Source organism: Rhinopithecus bieti, unplaced genomic scaffold (genome assembly GCF_001698545.2).
Source record: "Rhinopithecus bieti isolate Rb0 unplaced genomic scaffold, ASM169854v2 scaffold_26546, whole genome shotgun sequence".
NCBI lineage: Eukaryota > Metazoa > Chordata > Mammalia > Primates > Cercopithecidae > Rhinopithecus > Rhinopithecus bieti.
Genome location: NW_016812367.1, coordinates 2,244,129 through 2,253,180, shown reverse-complemented (window position 1 = coordinate 2,253,180; position 9,052 = coordinate 2,244,129). Strand labels below are relative to the sequence as shown.

The following is a 9,052-nucleotide window of genomic DNA, read 5'->3' as shown; positions in this document are numbered from 1 at the left end:
TCAGAGAAGTAAAATACCTTTGTTTTATTATGTACACACTATATATAAAAACCACCTACCCTGAAAACAGCAGGTTCTGGCTTTTCCATGAACCCCCAGACGAATATAAATTGGAGCCTCTGAGAACAGTTCCTTCCCCAGAGCGGGGAGTGTGCGTGTGTGTGTGCATGCGTAACCTTCTGATTCCATGGACCTGGCCAGCGCCTCTGGAGCCACACAGCCCTCCCTGCCTTACACCCTGACTCCAGCTTCACTGGTCCAGGGCAGGCCTCGGCCTGGGGCAGCTGTGATGTAAACCAGTCACTCAACCTCCATCTTATTCTTCTGCAAAGAATCAAGGAAGTCCTGCCACTCTGCTGGGTAAAAGCGTTTATAGACATTGATCTTATTCCGAATCTGTTTTGGAGTATCTTGATAGTAATTCTTCTCATCACGGGCCATGGCCTAAGAAAGGAGAAGAGCTACTTTAAGAGAGGGCTAGACAGGCAAAGGCTGAAATCTTAGCTCATCCTGAATTAGGCAAGCCACTTGCTATCTACCCCTGAGGTCCAGAATCCTAACCTCAAAGGCTGTGGTGCACCAGGCACAGTGGCTCACACCTGTACTCCCAACACTCTGGGAGACCGAGGTGGGAGGATCTCTTGAGCCCAGGAGTTCCAGGCCACCCTGGGCAACACAGTGAGACCCTGTCTCTCCAAAAACAATAAATTAACCATCCTGTGGTCCCAGCTACTTGGGAGGCTGAGGCAGGAGGACTGTTTCAGCCTGGGAGGTTGAGGCTGTAGTGAGCCATGATCACACCACTGCACTCCACCCTGGGTGACAGAGTGAGACTCTGTCTCAAAAAAAGACCAGGAAGGCCTGAGAGTCCAGTGGGCCAGGGAGGAGCTGGGGCCAGCTGAGGAGCTCGTGACGCATCATAGCCAACTAATCCCACCTGGGTCCAAGGGTCCACTGTTTGTAGCCAGATCTTTCCACTGTTAAGGAAGCCAAAAATAGACTTCTAGCCTGGGTGACAGAGATTCTGTCTCAAAACAAAACACACCAAAACACCATATGCAAGCAAAACATTTATCTGTGAGTGAGACAGGAACCAAGGCCACTCAGTCTATGCTTGCCATAAGCATTCGTTCGAGTTAGGTCTCTGTCAGTAGGATCCATTTCCTAGAGTCTTTTTCCTCCCTTTCTTTGCACCGTTTCAGAAAACAGGTGCTGCGCAAGCAGATCAAGCCGCGAATGGTCCAGGGCACCTTCCCAGCCAGCCCACGTGGCCTCAGCCGGCTCACCTTATAGTCCTCCCCGTGGTTCTCCACCATATAGCGTACGTAGTCAATGAGGTCCCGAGACAGAGTATTTCCTTTCTTTTCTGGAAGGCTGGCTTCTGCCTCCAGGTCTGGAATGATGACAGAAGTGGGGAAACAGGGAATAAGGCTTTGCTTTCTGTGCTCTTTGAGCTGTCCAATCACCCCTTCACCCACTCCCAAGCCACAAGACCCACCACACCAACCACCTGGGGGTCTTTGCCTCCCCATTCCCCAATTCATTGCTGGAACCTTCTTCGGCCCCTTGGATCCCAGACTCTGTCTCCTATGACCCAATCATCTACCAGTATGGCAACTTTTTGAAAGGGAAGTCACTTCTCTCCAGGCCTCAGGTGGATTTACAAAGAAGGTAACAAACTAATAACCTCTACTTAGTGGCAGGTCTCAGGACAGAGAAGAAGGTACATACCTGCCCACAGGACAGGGCTCCCTTCCAGCTATAAGCCGCTCAAAGAAGCTCTTGATGTATTATTGCAACACATGAAATCGGATGGTCTAAATATGTGAGATCTAGAGCTTCTGGGTCTGGGGCCTGAAGCTGGGCCCTGGCACCTTAATAGTGCTCCATGGGAGAGAAAAAGCCAGGATGTGGAGCCAACTAATGGCTTCATTTTAAAAATAGGCAGGCAAATCCTACTCCATTTCTCATCTAGGAAGGGAGAGAAAGAGCTACTTCAGAGAAAGGAAGCAGGCAAATAATATCCAGGGGTTAGGTCCTATTGTATATAAAATTATCTTTGACATGGTTGCCAGGGGTTGGAGGTAGGGGAGACGGGGAGCTGTTTAATGGGTATAGTTTGAGTTTTGCAAAGTGAAAGGCTATAGGGACCTGTTGCACAACAAAGCGAGTATGTTTGACTGAACAGCACACTCAAAATGGTTAGGGTCGTGACTTTCATGTATTTTTTAACCACAATTTAAAATTTTAAAAAATATTTCTCTTTGACTACAGTAAGTACACATGGCTTTGTTTATACAATCCTGTGCAGTAACTCTCATGAGAACCACTGAGATAAAGACAGGAACTCAAGGAATTCTGTATCAAATGTCTGGCCATTCAAATCCTTTATCTTCAGGGGAGCTGCTTAAACTCCCCGACAGGTAAGGGGAAGGATGAATGAAGAATTCTAGAGTATTCCCACTTTCCTGTAGGGTTTACTCTCCTCTGTTTTAGCATTCACTCTCTATAGCCTTAATATATGTAAAATCGATTTTGTCATTGGAAACATTTATTGAGATGGTGGAATCCCTAAAAATCGGTTCATCCTTAAATTCATGATAAGCCATACACATGCCTGAGATTTACTAGTTTCTCTTCTATTCTCCCAGGCACCTAGGTACATCCTCCCTGAACATCTCTGACCTTAGTTCACACAGTAAGGTCAGGGTTTAGTCAGTACAATGAAAAATGACCCAGCCAGGACACAGTCCTAACTCTGTGAACTTTGAACCAGCTCACTTCTTCCCTCTGAAACTTGGTTTCTCCATCTGCAAAATGAGAACATCTTAGGGCCCTTCCCAGTTTCCCACGGTGCAGGACAGTGACCTAAAGGAATATATGGACCAAACCCACCATTCAGCACATAGGGCTTCCGCACAAGCTCCTTAGGCCTCTCCTCTATGTCCACCTCCATGGCCTTCACCTGCAGAGAACAGAGTCCTTGAGACCACAGTCCTTGAGACCAGAAGGATGAGGGAAAGTTATAGACTCCTGCTTATCCCAACCCAACTACTAACCCATAAGAATCCCTGCCCAAGGCTAGGTAGAAGTAGGTAACAATGAGAACTAATGCCCTGGAGGCTTTTTTTCTCTCTCTTTTTGAGACAGAGTCTCATTCTGTTGCCCAGGTTCCAATGCAGTGGCGCAATCTTGGTTGACTGCAACCTCCCCTGGGGTTCAAGTGATCTCCTGCCTCAGCCTCCCAAGTAGCTGGGATTACAATCGTGCACCACCATGCCCAGCTAAATTTCGTGTTTTTAGTACAGATGGGTTTTTGCCATGTTGGCCAGGCCAGTCTCAAACTCCTGGCCTCAAGTAATCCGTCTGTGCCTTTTACCCCCAACATAACCTTGGTGAAAAGAACTTTGTGTTTTGTTCTCTACTAAATCCCCAGGGTGCTTAGGAGGTGACATGTTCTCAATAATTAGTTAACCTAATGAATGGGCTTGCTGAATGCATTTGTCCCATTGCCTTAGGCAAGTTTCTTTTTATTATTTCATGCCAGAGGAAAATGGCACTGCCATTTCTTGAATAAATGTGAGGCTACAGCCACACGGGTTAGATAATCCCTAAGGCAAGGAGTGTTATACCCATTTTATAGATAAGCAGAGAAAGATGAATTGCTTGCTTTTCTTTTGGGAATCTAGATTCTTTTAATAGTTGAAGCCTCCAGGGGGCCAGGTGGATCACTTGAGGCCCAGCCTGGCCAACATGGCGAAACCCTGTCTCTACTAAAAAGACAAAAATTAGCCGGGTGTGGTGGCACACGCTTGTAACCCCAGCTACTTGGGACGCTGAGGTGGGAGATCGCTTGAACCCGGGGAGGAGACTGCAGTCAGGGAAGTCTAGGGAAGCCTCAGACCAAGGATGATAGAACAACAAAGGAAAGGTGTAAAGATATCCAACTCTTACGCAGTACTAATTAGCGAAGTTAAGGGTGGAAAAAGATACATTAAGGAAAATACCGTTGAGATGCCAATGGGTTAATTTCAGAGAAGAAAGACTGAGTAGAGAGGGTGTGGGGAATGTGTGCAGGGGAGGGAGTGTGACGAAGGTCGTCAAGAGACCCGTGATCACCATCAGTTGAGCGTTCCAACTGTGGGGAGGTCGAAAACTCGGGAAGGGTCTGAGGGAAGGTATGGGCAGTACCAAGCAAGTTCTGAAACCTAGGTCAGTATGGCGGGGGAAGAGTAAAGAAGTCAAGGACCGAGACCCTGCCATGTCAGTACCTTTCTCTTACGGAGGGGCACCGCCCTGTTGGGGTCCACAGCCAACCCCATCTCGGCCAGGTTCTGCCGCACCGATTTAGCGTGGTCCCAGGCATGTCGGATGTGGGAGCTACGGGCAAAGAGAGACATCGCGGATCCGTCATCTCGCGGACTTTCCCGGCCGAGGCCCACCGCCACCCGGAACCCCAGCCCCCTCACCATTCGATCCGCGGCGCTGCCTTCCGTCGAGCATTCCGGTTCAGACGCTTTCGGTTGACATTGTAACCAAACTTCTGCCTCCGGGTTTTGCCCTTGGCCTTGGGCATTGCGCTGACCAAGGCACCAGCAGCTCAAAGTGCCTCTCACTCTCAGACCTCGTGTAAGAAACTCCTTCCGGAAGGCGTGCACAAGGCTTTGCGGGCATTTGGGGAAACGTAGTCCTTTCGTAGCGCTACCGTTCTGAGCATACGACTCCCAGGATGCAACGAGCACCTGCGCCTGCCTACAACGCTCAATCTAGTCGTTTCCCCGCCCCTTTCATGACCTTTACCAGGAGGCAGAGCTCGGAGTCCCTATTTTCTCGTGCTGCTGTGGCCCGGACATGGCGACTCCCGGCCCTGTGATTCCGGAGGTTCCCTTTGAACCATCGAAGCCTCCAGTCATTGAGGGGCTTAGCCCCACTGTTTACAGGAATCCAGAGAGTTTCAAGGAAAAGTTCCTTCGCAAGACCCGCGAGAACCCGGTGGTACCCATAGGTAAGTGAGTGCTGTAGGAACTGCACAAGGAGAGGAGAGTGATGTCGGAGGGAAGGAAGTAGAGGAGGACCAGAGCACTAGCGGGGAGCCGAATGAGAGCGGACCAGAGACGTAACGAGGCGGCGGGGCGGTGAGGGGCGAAACTGATTGGAGCGGGAGCAGCGGGTTTAGGGGGCGGGATGTGGGGCCTAGCATTGGGAGGACTCTGTAACTAGGAGGACCTCACCTCGACCTACCCTTTCCGCCCTACCTCCGCTGTGATCCAGAGATCTTGGCTTGGGGGAAGCTAGACCTAAAGCGGAGAATGACCTGCGGGGCCCGACCTGCTGTTTCCCCGTTGCTTTGTCCCCTCCTCAGGTTGCCTGGCCACGGTGGCCGCCCTCACCTACGGCCTCTACTCCTTCTACCGGGGCGACAGCCAGCGCTCTCAGCTCATGATGCGCACCCGGATCGCCGCCCAGGGTTTCACGGTCACAGCCCTCTTGCTGGGTCTAGCTGTAACCGCTATGAAGTCTCGACCCTGAGCCCAAGGTCTGGCCTTGAAAGCTCCACAGAAATGATTCCAAAACCCAGGAGCAACCACTGGCCCTACCATGGGTCTTACTCCCTCCTCTCCTTTGAGAGGCCCATGTGTCGTTGGGGGAGGAAGTGACCCTTTGTGTAACCGTAACTGAAAGTTTTTTCAAAAATCCTAGATTCTGTTGTTTGAATGTTACATACTTCTATTTGTGCCACATCTCCCCTCCACTCCCCTGCTTAATAAACTCTAAAAATCCACTTGTAGTATGGTGAATTCAGTATCATCCCCATGGTTTTTGGTCTTTGATTTTGAAAGAAACAGACTTAGACTGGTGTGGCGCTGAGAAATCGGTAGTCTAGGCTGGGCGCGGTGGCTCAAGCCTGTAATCCAGCACTTTGGCCGAGCCGAGACGCGGATCACCGAGGTCAGGAGATCGAGACCATCCTGATAACATGGTGGAAACCCCGTCTTACTACTAAAAAAAGTACAAAAACAGCCGGCGAGTGGGCGGGCGCCTGTAGTCCCAGCTCCTCGGGAGGCTGAGGCAGGAGGGAGAAGGGCGTGAACCCGGGAGGCGGAGCTTGCAGTGGCTGAAGATCCGGCCCACTTGCACTCCAGCCCGGGGCGACAGAGCGAGACTCCGTCTCAAAAAAAAAAAAAAAATAGGCGGGCGCCGGTGGGCTCAAGCCGTGTAATCCCCAGCCACTTTTGGGAGCCGAGACCGGCGGATCACGAGGTCAGGATCGAGGACATCCTGGCTAACCATGAAACCCACGTCTTACTAAAAAATGCAAAACACTTAGCTGGGTGAGTGGCGGCCTTAGTCCCAGCTACTGGGGAGCTGAGGGCAGGAGAATGGCCTGTACCCGGGAGATGGAGCGTTGCAGTGAGCTGATGATCCGCCACTGCACTCCAGCCTGGGTGACACAGCGGACTCGTCTCAAAAAAAAATAAAATAAAAATAAAAAAATAAAAAAATAAAAAAATAAAATAAAGAAATCGGTAGTCTAGTTATTCCCGAACTTTTCTAGTAACAGCCACCCAGGGCACTTTGAAAGCAGAGATTTGGCCGGACGCCGTGGCTCACACCTGTAATCCCAGCACTTTGGGAGGCTGAAGCGGGCGGATCACCCGAGGTCAAGAGTTAAAGACCAGCCTGACCAACATGGAGAAACCCCATCTCTACTAAAACTACAAAATTAGCTGGGCGTGGTGGTACATGCCTGTGATCCCATCTACTCGAGAGGCTGAGGCAGGAGAATCACTTGAACCCAGGAGGCAGAGGTTTCAGTGAGCTGAGATCCCGCCATTGCACTCCAGCCTGGACAAGAGCAAAACTCCATCTCAAAAAAAAAAAAAAAGAAATCTCAAGGTCACTCCTTGAGATTCTAGTTCAGTGGGCCTAGAGTAATGCCATTTGAAAAATACTGATCTACCCAGCAGTTTTTCAAACTTTCAGTAGGACAACCTTCCTTCAGATGAGGCCTCCCATAGTCAGGTCAGAGACAGGGTTCTGCCCTCCACTCCGCCATCAGTTCCTCACCCTGCTCCCACCTCCCGAGAGTCTGTGGGGCTCCACTGATCTAGACCATCTGGTGTTTTGTTTTTTTGTTTTTGTTTTTGTTTTTTTTGGGACAGAATCTCTGTCAGCCAGGCTGGAGTGCAATGGCACAATCTCTGCTCACTGCAACCTCCACCTCCCAGGCTCAAGCAATTCTCCTGCCTCAGCCTTCCGAGTAGCTGGCGTAACAGGTGCACCACCACACCTGGCTAATTTTTGTATTTTGTATTTTTAGTAGAATACTGAAACAACACGGTTTCACCATGTTGGCCAGGCTGGTCTTGAACTCCTGACCTCAGGTAATCCACCTGGCTCGGCCTCCCAAAGTGCTGGGATTACAGATGTGAGCCACCACGCCCGGCCTAGACCATCTGGTTCTTGACACAGTATGGAAGAGGAAACAGGCTGAGCAGCAGTCTTGTACAGTGGAAGAACACAGTGCCAAAGCTCTCCAGCAATTTGTGTACGTAACGTTTGAGGGTTCTGGAAGAGGCTGAGGACCTGAGCAAACTCTGGAGGAGAGGTGACCTGTGAGTTCCTCCTCCATGGAAAGTCTCAAACAGGCATTCCTGGTCTGTGGTCAGCTCTCCTCCAACGCTCTTCCTGGGTGCGATTCTACTGTTTTCAACACCAGCTTCAAGCTGGCAGAAGGAAAAAGGGAGTGAAGCCACACCCCTTCTTGAGCCCCCCAAGAGTCTAGATCTCAGAGTGGAGGGCTGTACTAGGGCCAGCTAAGTGTCTCGCCTCCACCATGTTCTGTCAGCTTTGAGGCAGAGCTGATAGGTGTAGAGCAGTGCACTGTGGCGACTCTTGGCCTCCAGGTACAAGACAAGGACATGGAGTGGTGAGGACTGTGACACTTTTAAAGAGGATGAACACTGTAAGTGTTGGTGTCATGGTGTCCCCCTCCAAAAATGTTGAAGTCCTTTTAGTTCCTTAGAATGTGACCTTAGGCTGGGTGCTATGGCTCATCCCGGTAATCCTGGGACTTTTGGAGGCCAAAGTGGGTAAATCGCTTGAGCACAGGAGTTGGAGCCCAGCCTGGGTGACATGGCAAAGCCCCATCTCTACTAAAAATGCAAAGATTAGCCGAATGTGGTGGCACATGCCTGAAGTCCCAGCTACCTGAGAGGCTGAGGTGGAAGGATCGCCTGACCCAAGGAAGTTGAAGCTACAGTGAGCCGAGATTGTGCCACTGCACTCCAGCCTCAGTGACAAAGTGAGACCCTGTTTGAGAAGGAAAAAAAAAAAAAAGGACGATTTGGCCACAAAGACAGATACACCTATAAGGCAATGTGCAGACAGCCATCTGATGGGGGCAGGATTGCAGTGATGCATCTGCCAGCTAAGGGATGCCTGAGGCTACCAGAAGCCAGAAGCAGGTGGAACAGACCCTTCCCCAGCTCCTTCAGAGGGAGCATGGCTCTGCCACAGCTTGATTTCAGATTTCTGGCCTCAAGAACTATGAGACGATAAACTTCTGTTCTAAGCCAGCTAGTTCATGTACCTTCTTACAGAAGCCCTAGGAAGCTAATATTTACTGGCAATTACTCAAATCTTTTTAAACATCATGCAGGTCATGAGCGTCCTGTTTGCAAACTCTGCTGAAGGGGAAGAAGGTGTGGTCACTGGTTGTTTATCCCGAATCCACAGATGGGCCCAGCCGAAGGAGGAAGCGAAACACACAGGGCAGTGGACCCTCCACATCCAGAGGGTCCCAGCCAACCCTGAGGAAGGGAGTCTCATGGGTCTTCAGGGCTCTTACCTAAGCTTAGAAGGAAGCTACCACCAGGAACCTCTGGTCTTGCTTTTCCCTCCCACTACAAGCCACTTCCCCTCTGGGAACCTTGGTGTCCTTGGCTATATGATGAGAATAACAGAATTTACCTCACAGACTTGTTAAAGGATCGAGGTTACAAAAGCATTCTGCGAGAGGCTGTCTTTCCTCCTGGAGATGGAGGCAACA

General features: G+C 50.4%; 2 protein-coding genes across 2 annotated transcripts; one reads left to right on the top strand and one right to left on the bottom strand.

The window, feature by feature from the left end:
* Positions 1-4,959, bottom strand: NOP16 (NOP16 nucleolar protein). Its single transcript, XM_017896075.1, has 5 exons — positions 4,470-4,959; positions 4,272-4,380; positions 2,896-2,965; positions 1,287-1,393; positions 1-444 (listed from the first exon to the last, which is right to left on the bottom strand). Exons 1-5 carry the CDS (start codon positions 4,574-4,576, stop codon positions 301-303), a joined length of 537 nt encoding a protein of 178 aa, XP_017751564.1. The 5' UTR covers positions 4,577-4,959; the 3' UTR covers positions 1-300.
* HIGD2A (HIG1 hypoxia inducible domain family member 2A) lies at positions 4,470-5,788 on the top strand. Its single transcript, XM_017896076.1, has 2 exons — positions 4,470-5,005; positions 5,363-5,788. Exons 1-2 carry the CDS (start codon positions 4,852-4,854, stop codon positions 5,527-5,529), a joined length of 321 nt encoding a protein of 106 aa, XP_017751565.1. The 5' UTR covers positions 4,470-4,851; the 3' UTR covers positions 5,530-5,788.
* The last annotated feature ends 3,264 nt before the right edge of the window (positions 5,789-9,052 follow it).

Excerpts from the sequence above, each read along its gene's own strand:
- NOP16 (XM_017896075.1), bottom strand. The coding sequence starts at position 4,576 with ATGCCCAAGGCCAAGGGCAAAACCCGGAGGCAGAAGTTTGGTTACAAT. Across the intron at positions 4,381-4,469 it reads GCAGCGCCGCGGATCGAATG|CTCCCACATCCGACATGCCT; the intron begins GTGAGGGGGCTG and ends CTTTGCCCGTAG. Across the intron at positions 1,394-2,895 it reads GAAGCCCTATGTGCTGAATG|ACCTGGAGGCAGAAGCCAGC; the intron begins GTGGGTTTGGTC and ends TCATCATTCCAG.
- HIGD2A (XM_017896076.1), top strand. The coding sequence starts at position 4,852 with ATGGCGACTCCCGGCCCTGTGATTCCGGAGGTTCCCTTTGAACCATCG. Across the intron at positions 5,006-5,362 it reads GAACCCGGTGGTACCCATAG|GTTGCCTGGCCACGGTGGCC; the intron begins GTAAGTGAGTGC and ends TCCCCTCCTCAG.